The 15,920-nt window shown below is 38.4% G+C and overlaps 1 protein-coding gene across 1 annotated transcript in view; it reads right to left on the bottom strand.

Moving 5' to 3' along the window:
- Window positions 1–15,920, bottom strand: part of THSD7B (thrombospondin type 1 domain containing 7B) — a gene marked incomplete at its 5' end in the record, with an annotated part of 466,043 nt that overhangs the window by 287,908 nt on the left and 162,215 nt on the right. Inside the window, 2 exons of the mRNA XM_083351680.1 lie at window positions 10,836–11,033; window positions 12,882–13,037. Coding sequence (XP_083207806.1) covers window positions 10,836–11,033; window positions 12,882–13,037 — 354 coding nt within the window. The remainder of the gene's footprint in view (window positions 1–10,835; window positions 11,034–12,881; window positions 13,038–15,920) is intronic.

Genomic DNA, 15,920 nt, shown 5'->3' with positions numbered 1-15,920 from the left:
CAAATCAACACTCAGGCTTTCCACCTGTCAATCATTTTCACAAGACAAGTTTTTTCTCATAACTGTGTGGGCAGTTTGAAGTGTTTCACTGTGGTTTTATTTATTAAATTGGTTGCAGCATCCGTTTCTAGGAGAGCTGAAGTTGAACACAGAATAACAGAGAAAGTGCCATGCCTTCTCCTGTTCTTAACTACCTGAGGCTTTCTTATTTGTCTGACTGATCCCCCTCCCCACCCCCACCAGTGATCCTGCCTTGAGAGGGGAATCTGCAAAGTTTACTGAGGATAGGGCTTTGGGGAAATTTCAGCATATGTGGTCACTGGTTTGCAATTGCAGTTCACTGGTTTGCAATTGCACAGGCGCCCAAGTTTCTCTTTTTCTGTTTCTCTGTTGCAGAGAAACACTTTCTTTTACTGCTTCTATTTGAATGGATTCTCCAGCACTTTGGTTCACAAGGAGGCTACCAGAGATAGGGAGAGGGATGAAGGGAGATTATAAAATCCCCTCCATTTATTATTTTCCATTTACTTCAACCCTTCCAATCACCCATTGTTGTGATTCAGGGTCAGCCTGTGGTTTCGGCAGTTGGGTCGGACGACTCAGAGGAGGAGGGGGGTGTTGAAGAGCTTGCTGATGAGAGCCCTCAGCCAGGCCCCTCCCACCTGGTCACGACAGAGACCCAGCTGTGTGAGCCTGACAGCGTGGATGAAGATGACCCACAGCTGGCCCTGTTCAAGGATGCCTGACGCAGGAGGCAGTCAATCAGGAGTAAACAGAGGAAGGCAATGGGGCACCTCGGAAGAAGGCAGAGAGAAGCCACGCCCTGAACTGTATAAAAGGGGAATGCGTGGGAGGGCTGGTTTGCTGAAGGCAACCGCTTGAATAGTTCCTGTTTCATAGCTCCTGTTTCATGGTTGGTGTCTTGTTTTGCTCTGTTTTATGTTAATAAATTTGGCAGGCTTAATTCCAGCCTCTTGCCGTTTGTAAAGGGGTTGTCCCTGCCTTTTCTGCAGTGCCGGTAGCAGGCTGGTACAGAACAACCATCAAGTAACAAACAACAACAACAACAACAATGAAACCCTTCTTCCAAATTCTCTGGTGTGCTTAGTCTTACTAAATCAGTTCATCAGCAAGTCCTTGAAATTGATCCATCTTCCCACTCAACACCTTTGGCACATAATTGAAAAATCTGATAGGCATTCATGAACTCTACAGGTGCCTTGTTTCAGCTTGCAAATCTCTCAGTTTATTTCCTTCTCCTAGTTGAATTATATAGCTCTACCACTTTGCATGAAAACCTGGGAATTATTCAGCAACAGATCATTTTCCTTATTCAGGAGCACAAACCCATTTGGCTGCCCCTTTTCTCAGCGGAACAAAAGTTTCCCTGGACCAATCTGTAGGAAATTCTACCAGTTAACTTGCCATAAACAATTCACACTGAGTTGTAAAAAATGTAAAACTGATTCTATAGGCTTCCAAACCTCTCTGACAAACTGCCATGAGACTAAAGAAATATTGATTGGGGTATAAGCTGCTTAGTTGCTTCTGGCCGAGGCAAACCTTGTCCCAAATGCTATGTTAGTTGTGCCATGGCACTGTGTTGTTTTGCTGCTTGTGTGTCCATTTGCTCTCGATGTTGTAACAATCCTTCAGCAAGTCAAGTTCTAACAATCCTTTCAGTATCTGATTCCTGAATTGGCCAGGTCACAAATCAGATGCTGCAAGGACTATTGGAACTCAATTACTGTAGTATATAGTAACAAAATCTTGAAAGTCTGCCAGAATTTTCCTCCGTCTTGTCTTATATCATGCAGAGTCAAGGCGGGTTATTTTGTGTTTCTTAATTCTTTCACTATCTCTGCCTCCCTCTGCATGATGGTTAAATGCATGTGCCACTTTAAGAATATGTGGAAGGGAAAGAGGACCGGATAATGGCTATAGATCCTGGACTGAATCAGGATGCCTAGTACAGGTAATCCTTGACTTGCAACCACAATTAAGTCCAAAATTTCTGTTGATAAGCAAGACATAATAGTCCTCAACTTACGACCACAACTGAACCCAAAATTTCCTAAGCAAGAAAGTTGTTAAGTGCATTTTACCCCATTTTACAACCTCTCTTGCCACGATTCTTAAGTGAATCACCGCAGTTGTTAAGCTTGTAACACAGCTGGCTTCCCCATTGACTTTGTTTGTCAGGAGGTCACAAAAGATGATCACTTGAACCCAGGACACTGCATCTGTCATAAATACAGGCCAGTTGCCAAGAGTCTGAATTTTGATCACATGACCATGGGGATGCTGCAATGATTGTAAGTGTGAAAAGCATTCATAAGACGCTTTTTCAGTGTTATTGTAACTTTGGTCACTAAACATAATTGTTGTAAGTCGAGGACTACCTATATATAGTTTTATGTATGTGCATAAGGATGGACCAGCTTTTTATGAGTTCACAAGCCTATCTCTTGAAGTGAATGGACATTCTTGATTAATGAACAGCCCTTCCACTGAGTGGTTCACAATGGTTTTATTCTGTATTCTTTCCAAATTTGGGTAAGTTAGCAAAATACGCCAAATATATCTAAAAGCACCTTAAAGCAAATCAAAAAGTCTTTTGTACAATCCTTAATAGAAGAGAAGAATGGCTGCAAAATCAGACTCTTACATTTAAATTTTAATATTTCCTTCATAACTTGACCATTTCTTGTTTGGTTGTGCTTATAATGTTTTCTTTTTATATCCCTGACCTTGGACAGCAATAAAATATCTAACCATCCATCCAAACTTATATTCAGTATTTCCTACCAAACTATCAAGAACAATAACAAGCATCTATTAAAAAAGAAAGGTACCAGAATGATTCATTATTTGAAACATGTATTAGAACTCAAACTTAGCAGTACACAGTAAGACCACTGTTCTGAGGGCAAAGATGTCAAGGAAATTACTTGTCTCCCTGTCTGCCTTCATAAAAATCTGCTATTCCATTACAGAATAGAAGTCTGAGAAACATTTCAAGTCTGGAAAACAACTGGGTGCCATTAGATCCAAAGGCCACCCTGAAATTCCATACAGGTATATGTGAAAACAAAATAAATGTTGATACAATGATGCACTGAAAATACAATACCTATTCACAATGATGTAAATAGATTTCTGAAGGCATTTTGCACACCGGGAAATGATGCCCCAGAACAAACATGTGTTCTATCAATCAACAGCTTTCTTTGACAAAAACAGCAACCTTGAAAGGAAATAAGCTCCACTGTAAATTTTTAAAAGAAATGCAAACATATTATAGATGTAGATATCTGTCCATCATAGCAACCAAAATATGTATTTTCTTTTCACAAAGAAAGGTGTGGCTGTTATACAAGTATTATTATGCTGTTGGCAACCTTATGAGAAGTTGTGGGAAACTGCAACAGGGTTGTTATCTGTGATGGACAGAGGCATCTAGCATCCTAATATAGTTTCAGTTAGGAACACCACAGCCAATTAAAGACAGAGAAGGGCTCCAGTCTTTGGTGCTACTGCTAGGAGGACTAGAAATGGAGAGACTTAAACTAAATATCCATGTTAGGCTTACCTCTCACAGCCAAAGGTGCTGAATCTTAATGTCAGAATCTGAGGTCATGGTTGTTTGCATGAGAAGGAATTTATCACTCAATCTCTCCTCCAGCAGTTAAAAGCTACAAGCTGCTTTTTAAAGTACAGTACATGTAACAGGATCAAAAATAAGTCTGACTTTAAAAAAAAGCACAGAGATGGATGACATTACAATTGTACACAGTACAATGCAATTACAATCAATACCTGTCAAGCTTGTTCAGAGTGAGGGGAAAAAACTTTTTTCATTAAAAAAAGAAATCCCGTCAACTGACATAAACTGAAAGACAATGAAGTTATATGACGTACTGTATATTCCCAGTCATTAATGAAGCTCATTGTGTGAGTTTGGCCAATCACTTAGCCTAACCTAACTCATAAGGTAATATGTTTTGCATTAGGAAAGTAAACATGAAATAGGCTAATATAATACTACCTATGAGGTCCCTGAATTGAGTGTACTCAAGATTTCAAGCTTTCAGCAAAAATGTTTTCACCAGAACCAAGGGGGAAAAAAAACCAAGCTATAGAATCCATTCAACACTGGTATTACTGCCAATAATTCCAGTAGATCCATTTGCTAGAAATGACTGATAATAAAAGAAATGGGGAAAAGATTTTATAGATATAGATCTTAATATCATTTTTATTCTCCAAACAAGATTAATATAAACATTCCTGGAAAATCTTGGACATCCAAGATAGGGTTCGTAGAAGAGGAAAGAAGACAAAAAGAAAATTGATTAGGTAAAACACAGGCTCAGAGTAAATTATAAAAGGGGTTCAATACACCTGGTTGCTTACAAATGAGTTCTCCTTCCAAAAGACCAGTGCATTTTTACTTCTATGAGCATTAAGTCTATGCTAAGACCCAACTTAGGAATTAATTTTGGTCGTTATATTAAAATTTTTACTCTGAATCCAAAGGAATAACATTTTGCGTTTTTTTCCTTGTTGCCACTTTGAGTACAGATTTATAAGCTTATTTTAGGGTTTTCCTGACTCTTTTATTCCTAGTTACTCCTCTGGACATACTTTCTTTGACATTCTCCAGGCTCAGGATGGTCTGCACCGAAGTGTAGATCACAAATGTTTCATGTTTCTTGATACATTCCAGCAAAAGGTCCTCAGTGCAACTTTCCTTTCATTCCCAAGGAGCAACCAACCATCACACAGAAATCAAACCTCCACCTATTATTAAATGGCAGTATCCAGCTTTGCTGGAACACATGGAGAAGTCCACAGCCATACTATTAACACAGCCGAATAAACTCCTTACATTCTGATTTAAATGGCTGGTGCTGTAAAGTCAATGAAGCTCTGATGAACGCAGCACTGTTGAAAACAGAGAAAAGTGGAATAAGAAGAGAACGATCCACAGTTCACCTAGTAATTTTGCCAGTCTGATAATCAGTCTCACTTGTTTCTTCTTGGAAATATTTCTGGTGCCATGTTTACACAAAGACACTGCATGTTTCTGATTTAGATTGGATAGGATTAGTTATACTGTAGCATTCATTTGATTAAAAACAGGGGAATAGGCCCTTTGGAAAACAATCTTGTGATCTGACAATAGTCACTCTATCAAAAATAATTAAGCTCCAGGATAAGTTCAAAATGTACCTAGGAAAACAGCAGCTGCAACATGTTAGTAAACTTCACATGAAAATGTGGCTCATTCATTATTCATGGGCTGAAAATTGAGCATTCTCTGGGTCTGAAACGCTGCAATGTAAATATCATGTTACTCAGCACATTTTCATTTACATATCATCAGAATCTGGGTACACGAATCACATTCCTTATTTTTTTTAAAACAAAAAAGTTGTAATGAGATTCCAAAATGAAATAGATAGAGAGAGAGCATGTAAGCATTTGAAGCATGAAGCTTACCAAAGGGAAAAAGGGGAAATTCTGTTCATTTAAAAGATTTCTACTCTCCTTGGTTTCAGAGGTAGCACTGTAAAATTAGTGGTCTTGATTTCAATGGATAAAACAATCAGTGACGCAGCTCATGTCCATGAATCCCCACTTCCTCTCAGATACTAGGATTAAAAGACTGTGTAAATTATAGTTTCCTATGTCATTCAAAGAAGCCAATTATGGTGTGAACTATCCTTTTAAAATGGAAAACCAATAGTTAGAACACATTTCAACTTCTCCCCTCGGGACGCCACTATAGGGCACCGCATGCAAACCCAGGGATTATTTTTTCCCTCCTTGCATTACTCTACTGAACAACTAATTCTCACAATACTATCTTATGCTAAGTATGTTTATCCATGTTGTATGGCTGAAGTATTATTATTATCCTTGTCTCCTTTATTACCCCCTCTTATTGGCATTATTGTAATTATTATAACTCTGTTGCTTTGCATATACACTGAGAGCTTCTGCACTGGAAATAAATTCATTGTATGTCTAATCATACTTGGCCAAATAAAGTATTCTGTTCTGTTCTGTTCTGTTCCGTTCCGTTCCACTCCATTTCATTCCATTCCATTCCGATTATACAATGAGGTTTGAAGAGAGCACTAAAATCACTTTCCCAGTTCAGATTATGCAACAAACTATTCAGTAATGAGTCATGAAACCTTCTGGTAAATTTTGTGCCTGCATCTATAGGCTACGGTTAGAAAGGAATGCAAATGTTGATATAAGTCTTTGAGGAAGGTTATCCATTCTTGGAAATAAATCACACCGCTGTCACAAAAAGAATTTTCTCTTGATCCTTTATTATAAATGTAACTGATAAAGCAGAGAGACAATTCTGCTTACACTCAGAGGATCGCGGCTCTCAAACTTATGATGAGGATACATGCAAACTAGGATTATATTATGCAGTAGAGACTGATGGCCAAACAGCAAATTCTGGCAGATGAAGTCTCCAACAAAAAAGGGGAGATTGTGAGGTTGCACTTTGCACAGCTGCTCCTGATGAGTAGACTGCAGGAACTGAGATTTTTGTTTGTGTGATCAACTTTTGAGATGAACGACTAGGAATCAAGGGACTTCAATCAAGATCACAACTGTAATATAGCATATATGAACACAAAATTACTGAGAATTAGAAAGGACTAAGGATTACAATTAAATGGGAAGGACACTGAAATTTTATTTACTAATGTAGAATGGAGCAAAATACTTTATAAAATAATACTAAAGAATGTTTGTGAACCATGGACTAAATAATTTTAAGAATGCATGCCGTTATAGATAAGTTGTGTTTAAAAGATGTTAAGGAAGAGGAACAAGTTCTACCAGACAAGACTGAGACTGATTTGAAAGTGGATTTTAATATGATAGGCTACAAGAATGATATCAAAAAAGATGCAACATGGATATACAAATGACAATGGCTGATGTCTTAATAATTAAAAGGGATATACAAATAACAAATCAAGAGTGATTTGGATAATTAGTCTACACTGGACTTATAGAAGTGACCTCTTAAAGTTTTCAAAGATTTTCTTTTGAAAGAAACAATGATAATATGGGCGAAAAGAATTGGATACAATATAGAATTAGAGAAATGGCAAAATATTTGGGAAAGAAACTACAAATTGACAATGGCAACTTCATATAAAGAAAATTTATATAAAATGTTTTATAGATGGCATTTAACACCTGTCAGATTAGCAAAAATGTTTACAAATATGTCTAGTAAATGTTGGAAATGTAATCAAAATTCTGGTACATATTATCACCTGTGGTGGATGTGTGTTAAAGCAAAAAAAAAAAAATTGGATAAAAATACATACTTGGTTAGAAAAGATGTTAGGGAAACACAAAGACTTTAAACCTGAACCTTTTTTATTAGGTATAATTCCAGAAAAAAATGATAAAGTGTATATTTAACATTACATGTATTAACAGCAGCGAGGATTGTATTATTTGCTCAGCACTGGAAAAATGAAAAACACCAGTGGATGAAGAGATAATTAAGAAAATACTGGACTGTGCTGAAATGGATAGACTTACATTGAGAATTAAAGAAAAGGAAGATACAGAATATTTTCAAACATGGAACTTATTTTATCAATGGCTGGAAAAACGGGATAGAAAGTAAGAATTTAACTTGTATTACTAAACAAAACAAATTAACCCAGACAACATGTCGTTCATCAAACACTAATGAATTGTAATAATAGAAAATTAATAAAACATTGAGAGCAAAAGTTTTCAAAGATTTTATGAGACAAGAAAAAGAAATAAAAAGAAATCAATATTAATTAAAGGGATTAAAGATTAAGTGTCATGGTTCCGACAGACAGAGACAACTGTCCATCTCCTCTCAGCGTCAGTTAATTTTCGGGAGGCGTAAGCACAAGGTTGTAACTCCCCTCTGTGATTTTCTTTTTGTAAGAGAAGGCACCCACAGCCACGTCACTTGCATCAGGTTGAATGATGAATTGTTGTCCAGGGTCAGGGTGCTTAAGAACTGGTTCAGCTGCAAAGAGTCTCTTTAGTTTTTTTAACACTGCCTGGCACTCTAATGACCATTGCAATGGCTCACAAGGTCATGGTTTTTCCCCTCTTTTTCCTGTTTTGAGTAAATCAGTGATTGGCATTTGCTGTGATGTGGACTGGGGTTTGGCTTCAAGCTCGGTGATAGGGGAGGCTTCAACACCCAGCCCTTGATGTGCCCAGTTTGTTTTTTCTCTTCCTCCTCTGGGAGCAATTCATCATTTTCGATTGACATTAAGATTATTAAAGGAAAAGGAAGGAATATAAAGTTCTTTTATTTATCTATTTAAAGCTACTTCTCACAGTTAAAGTAGATATGTTATCATCTCTGGTAATCCTTAATGGACTTTTGCTGACCAAGACTGAACAACCAAGCCTTAAGGATTTGTTTATAAATAAGAGATGAGATGTGGGAAGAAGAAGTAATTTGTTATATTTAAACAGAAGGTGATACTTAAATTGTTTATACATGCTGTGATGGAGGAAGAAGTTATTTCTTTATTTCTTTTGCTATACTATTTTTTTCTTTTTTTCTGCACTTTATTCTTATTTTTTTAGTTTGTTTTACTTTTTATATTTTTAATTCTAATATTCAAGATCAAGTGAAGTACTAATACCACTTTACAATGCTTTGGTAAGGCCACACCTGGAATACTGCATCCAGTTTTGGTCACCACGATGTAAAAAAGATGTCGAGACTCTAGAAAGGGTACAGAGAAGAGCAACAATGATGATTAGGGGCTGGAGGCCAAAACATATAGGGAACGGTTGCTGGAATGGGGTATGTGTAGTTTAATGAAGAGAAGGGTGAGGGGTGACATGATAGCAGTGTTCCAATATCTCAGGGGCTGCCACAAAGAAGTCAAGCTATTCTCCAAAGCACCTGAAAGCAGGACAAGAAGCAACGGATGGAAACTAGTCAAGGAAGAGAAGCAACCTAGAACTAAGGAGAAACTTCCTGACAGTAAGAACAATTAACCAGTGGAACAACCTGCCTCCAGAAGTGGTGAATGCTCCAACACTGGAGGTTTTTAAGAAGAGACTGGACAGCCATTTGCCTGAAATGGTATAAGGTTTCCTGCCTGAGCAGGGGGTTGGACTAGATGACCTCCAAGGTCCCTTCCAACTTATTATTATTATTTAAAAAAGAATTCTCACTCTCAGAGTTATGTCTAATTGGGTCAGTGAAACAACATCAACTTTATTTCTAGATGCTTTAGCAAGAGGTGAAACATGAGCACACTGATCTGAAGCCCTATCAGTGGTGAAATACTTGGGCAACACCGAATATAATTCATTTTAGAGGGCTTTGGGGGGGGGCATTTACACCTCCTTATAGTGTAATCTTAGTGCACACACCTCCCTAAAAATCCAAGCCCCAAAATGAACACAAATGAATAATGAAAAGTATAAAATGAAACTGTGAGAAACCTGGACTTACTGCAACTCTGAAAAACTAGAAAGTTCTTAACACCACCCCTATTTGCACCTCCTCAAGGAAGATATCTTTCATGCTTTGGGAAGCCCTGCTTTAGACAAACTGTGGAGAAAGAGAAGCCTCTCTCTCTCTCTCTCTCTCTCTCTCTCTCTCTCTCTCTCTCTCTCTCTCTCTCTCTCTCTCTCTCTCTCTCTCTCTCTCTCTCTCTCTCTCTCTCTCTCTCTCTCTCCCTCTTTAAAAAACAAAACAAAACTTGAGATCATTTCCTGAAAATAATTGCATGGAAATTCAGAACCAACAGAATGAAATGATTTTTCACTCAGCTCCTATTTAAACTGTGGAATTTGCTGCCACCAGCTGTGGTAAAGACAGCCAATTTAGCAACATCCAACCAAAGTTTATGGAGCATCAGGCTATCAATGGCTATTAATACCAATAGCTGTTTGCCACCTTCTGAATCATAGGAAGCGTGACTTTCCCACAAAAGAGAGCTCTTATTCTCCTGTTTAAGTTCAACATCTTCCCCAGTGCCATCTCATTTGCTAAAGAGTGGTGCAATAAACTGGACTAAAGAAGCCTACAAGCTGATCTATCAGAACTTGGGTTTTTATGCTTTAAATTATAAGGCTTGCCAAAAGGTAATAAGCTGGAACCACAAATTGATAATATTTGGTTTTCTTTCCAAATCCTATGAAGCCCAGGAGCCTTGGCGCACTGCATTGCAATGCATTTGATAAGAGCAACCTTCTTCCCTTGGCATTGTGTTTACACAAATACAATCAAGGATTTTATCCCCAGCATTTTTTTTTCCCACCGTACAAATTCTACTTGTAGCCCAGTAGCATCCAATCTCCCCCAACACCTCCTGCCTGAGGCCAATATACTGTAACTATCATTTATACGTGTGGAGCTAAATCCCTGCGGCAACCCACTGAAAACTAGGCCTCAGCCCTGAAATTTTCACTGTGGGGATCTCTCTTTTTCCTTCATACTGAGGCAATTAAGGTTTTGTGGAAGTACACAAAGAGGAGGATGATTTGCTAGAAAGAACTGATTAAATTATTAAGCAACACGCTTGCACAAGACACAATGTGGTATAAAATAAAGCATAAACTTTAGTAAAATCCATATTTGAACTTAAGATGTACATCATGGCATTCTTTCTAGAAGATAGACAGTATAAAACGTCTTGAATATTAATGCAGCACTGATGGTGTTAGCACTGATGGTATTACCTAGTTTGGTAATGAAACATCTGCAAGGAAACAACCAAACTCAGAGCGTATCAAGGACCCCACAATATCTTTCAGCTACATACCATTGTTGTTCTTGCATTGGGCATACAATACACGGTTTCCTTGTCCACATATTCCATTATAAGGGAAGCAGTTTCCTTCTGAAATGCTCCAGTCATAACACATTGGATTGTCACACGGAATAGCCTCTATCAAATGTGGGCAGTTCTCAGAATTACCAATGGAATCCACAACAATGTGTCTGTGCCTCATTTTGAAACCTGAGAGGAGAGGAGTGGGGGGGGGGGGAAGGCACAGAGTTAAAATAAGAAGGAAGAAACAATACTGAATAATTTCCAACTGTCAATCCATCTTGAAAATGAACAAATGCAACAGAGGTAAGAAACACATTTTCTCACATTTCTAGCTCATTGCCTTTGGCTAGACAGCTCTGCTAACTTTTAAGCTGCCTTGCATATTTACCATGAAATGACAAGAAGGTGCTGTTAAAAATCTCTCAGGTTACATTGCAGGTACTAAAGAAGATCAAACCATGCTTGTGCACTTTCAAAAGAAGACTGATAAAGCATTTTTCCCACTTTCTGATTCTCCCTCACTATTTCTCATGTAGGAAATTACACATTAGCATGTGCCAAATTTGTATTGAGGGAATGTAGGGAAAAGGATAGACTCGCTGGCGAACATGACTGCTTCTCCATTATGCCTACATGTTTGCATTGTTATGAAAAAGATTATTTATTCACCTTGTTCAATAACAAACCATATGTAATAGAGCTCTTTTCACATAATATTCAACTCCTGGGGAAATGTGCAGTTGAACAATCTTACTCCCACTTATACCTTTACTGCTTTCTAGGTTTACTTTATTACTGTTGCAGTAATCAGAGTGCAGGCAGTCATTCCCATGTAATGTTTAAAGAAATCCTTTTTTATTATTTCACATTCGTTAAATAGGTGGGAAGGAACTTTAATGTATGCCTACTTCAATATCATATGCAAATCAGAATTTGGTATAAAGCACATTGGTTTTGTTACCAAAGTAGGTGACATCATCAGTACTAGAAGATACTGGTGTTCTCCTTTAGCACTGATGATGTTAAAGGTAAAGGTTCCCCCGCACATGCGTGCTAGTCGTTTCTGACTCTAGGGGCCGGTGCTCATCTCCGTTTCAAAGCCGAAGAGCCAGCGCTTGTCCGAGGACGTCTCCATGGTCATGTGGCCAGCATGACTAGATGCCAAAGGCGCACAGAACGCTGTTACCTTCCCACCGTAGTGGTCCCTATTTTTCTACTTGCATTTTTACGTGCTTTCAAACTGCTAGGTTGGCAGAAGCTGGGACGAGTAACAGCGCACACTCTGTTAATGAAAGATCTGCAAGAAAACCACCAAGCTCAGAGAGCACCGACGACCCCACAGTTCTTCCCTGAGGTACAAATATTCTCTACTTTCGGTACATTAGTTTTAATCAGAAACTCATTCTTATATGCTTCATGGACTCATTTTCATGACTTTTGAGGTCCCCATGCTCTAGTGAACCTTTGAGGTAGTGGTGTCTTAAAGCAAAAGGTCAAAGCAGGTAATTGAACTAATTGTAATTGCATCAAAATTGCATACCTTCAAAAGGAATGGGGCTTACAATCTGATGCCATACCCACCTTCTTATCCACTTTGACACACACGCGCACGTACACACACACAAACACACACACACACACAATACACAGAGAGAGAGAGAGACACCCCTGTTGTGAAGTGGAACACTTCCACTGTATGAGTAGGTATTACACATAAAATCCTAATTTTAAATAGCAGATCTGTACAGAGAGGAGAAGGGACTGGATAGTTGGTGAGTGTGATCTTGGACTTCTTTCTTATGAAACAAAAAAATAGGCCAAGTTAAACACGGCTAATTTAATCATGGACTGCAATTCTGATTTGCAAAATAACTATGGTTTGCTAAAAACTAGGACACACAGTAAAGAAGCACACTTTATAAAGGGAACAAAAAGTCAAGCACATCAGGGGAAAGGAAATATTATCCAGTACATCTGCAGAGCATCAGGTTGAAGAAATACCCTACGTTATGTTGAACTTATTCTCAATTGCACCTTTTCTTCCTGGAATTTCTTGGCAGTCTTCATGAAGGCAAGGGCCCCAGGCTGACCAGGAAGAAACCACACACTCAGGAGGACATGGAATGCTACACAGTTGAGACGCAGGAGGAGCAGGAGAAAGGCAAAGCTTCTTTTCCGCAGGTCTAGTCACTTAAGAGACAGGGAGAAAAAACATAAAAGGAAAAAAGAAATTGCGTAGCATATTCCTTTAAATTGCTGAATGTTTCCAAATTCAAATGCATTACTATGGGCAGATTCTCACCGCAGCAACCAAAGATACGTCTGACTTCAAGCTAACAATAGTGTAAAAATCAGAAGAAATAAAATTTCTTACATTATACTTATCTATTCTAATTATTTGTTTTTGTGTTTTTTTTAAAAAAATATTCTGACCAGGATCACAGAACCTGCTGTTCTGAAGAAAATGTTTTATTAGATCTATAGTTCAGGACACCATTCATCGCAATTCTTTCCCATGAACCTGCCTATAATCTTGACCTCTAGTATCCAGGGTTTTCCTTTTTGTTATATTACTACCTTGATTATGAATGTTGTTGCTTCATCTCTGCCACCCTTCATCATGAAGCTCTCTTATTGCCTCAAAGATTCTACTGATCATTGCCTATAATATCTGCAGGATTCTTCCTCTCTGACATCCTCTACATCTCTATCCAAGCATCCCCATGCACTTTTAGCCACTAAGCATGTCACTCCATGCTCATCTCAAACAATTACATCTTCTTTTGGAGCTCCCCCATAGTCTACATACTTTATTAACATAGTCTCATAGTCTACGTACTTTACTAATATCAATACCTGGGAAGATCCTGGAAAAGATAATCAATAAACAGATTTGCGAACAACTAGAAGCAAACAAAATTATAACCAATAGCCAGCACAGGTTTGTCAAAAACAGATCATGCCAAACAAATCTTATTTCACTCTTTGATAAACTGACAAAATTAGTAGACCAGTGAAACACTGTGGACATAGTATACTTAGACTTCAGCAAGGCATTTGATGAAGTAGACCACAACCTGCTGCTTAGTAAGCTAGAAACAGGTGGGATAGACAACAACACCATCAGATGGATCTGTAGCTGGCTGACAAACAGTACTCAGCAAGTAGTCCTCAATGGTACTACATCCACATGGAGAGAAGTAAGCAGTGGGGTACCACAAGGCTCTGTCTTAGGCCCAGTACTCTTCAATATCTTCATTAATGACTTAGATGAGGGAATAGAAGGGGAACTCATCAAATTTGCAGATGACACTAAACTGGCAGGAATAGCCAACACCCCAGAAGACAAGCTCAGGATCCAAAAAGATCTTGACAAACTTGAACAATGAGCCCTATCCAACAAAATGAGTTTCAATGTGGATAAAAGCAAAGTTTTACATTTAGGCAAGAAAAATCAAAGGTTTAAGTATAGATTAGGCGAGACCTGTGAGAGGGACCTTGGAGTGCTAGTGGACGATCACTTGACTATGAGCCAGCAGTGTGCAGCAGCAGCCAAAAAAGCTAATACAATCCTGGGTTGTATAAACGGAGACATAGAATCAAGATCATGTGAAATATTAGTACCTCTTTATAAAACCCCAGTAAGACCATTCCTGGAATACTGCAATCAATTTTGGTCACCATACTACAAAAAAGATGTTGAGACCTTGGAAAAAGTTCAGAGAAGAGCAAGTAAAATTATAAAAGGCCTGGAGACTAAAACATGAAGAACAGCTGCAGGACTTGGGTTTGGCTAGTATAAAGAAAAGAAGAAATAGGAGTGACATGATAGAAATATTCCAGTATTTGAGGGGCTGCCACAAAGAAGAGGGGGTCAAACTATTCTCCAAAGCACCAGAGAGCAAGACAAGAAACAATGGTTAGAAACTGATCAAAGAAAGAAGCAATCTGGAATTAAGGAGAAACTTCCTGACAGTGAGGACAATTTAACCAGCTTGCCTTCAGAAATCGTGGGCGCTCCATCACTGGAGGTTTTTAAGAAGGGACTAGACCACAGGTCTGCAACCCGCGGCTCCGGAGCCGCATGCAGATCTTTCAGCCATCTCCTGCGGCTCCCAGTCTTCTGCTATGTGTAGTCCCCCCCAAAAAAGTGGGACTAAAAAAGTTTAACCAATCAATTCAAATATGCAGGGTAGGTGCATATCTCGCCTTGGCTCCACTCTTCAGTCAAACCTTGTTCTGCGCATGTGCGCATTTATGCACATGCGCACACTTTTTTTGCTTTTGTGAGGGAACCGGTTCCGAGTGGCTCTTTCACTGTTTCAGGTTGCTGACCCCTGAACTAGACAGTCACTTGTTTGAAATGGTATAGGTTCTCCTGCTCGAGCAGTGGGCTGGACTAGAAGACCTCCAAGGTCCCTTTCTATTCTACTCTGTTGTGTTCTGTTCTATTCCTGCATCCAGATGACAGGATATAAATGACTAACCAGAATTTTAGAGAAAAATGATTGTTTTGTAAGCAGGAAAGAATATGTGGTTCAAGGGAATAGTTGAAGAACAGTCCAAACAATATCAAACAAATAAGTTAGGGGTATTTAAGTCAAGCACTTTTAAGTACACATGGCAGTGGAAAGAATATAGATTCTGTTTGTACAATTTTAACTCAGGTTTGACTTATCCTATTAGGAAAGATACATATCATATGCTCTATTTTTCATTCGATGTGTTCCTGCTCCCAAACCAAGTATGTACATGATGTACACCCTCATTCAGAGAAACATGAACTGCAGAAAAGTTGAGGAACGGGTATTTAAAGGTTTCACAGCCACTTATCACAATAATTGTGTTGTACAATGAGATAATATTTAATTCAAAATTAACAGACAGTGGTACTTGGCAACAAAGATTACATTTATTATTATTTATTTCCAAAACAACATTGCCTCTGACATTTATTTAGGGATTGTAAAAGCTAGCAGGAATCCAATTCACTTTACTTCTCAATACTGTAGTCCTTTTGATACAGGTTCAAATAATCATATAGCAGAAAAGTGTAAAATAAATATTTGCTTG

This window comes from Vipera ursinii, assembly GCF_947247035.1.
Source record: "Vipera ursinii genome assembly, chromosome: 1".
In the NCBI taxonomy this organism is placed as follows: Eukaryota; Metazoa; Chordata; class Lepidosauria; order Squamata; family Viperidae; genus Vipera; species Vipera ursinii.
The sequence above is the reverse complement of the archived record's forward strand: the minus strand, read 5'-3'. Positions and strand labels throughout refer to the sequence as shown.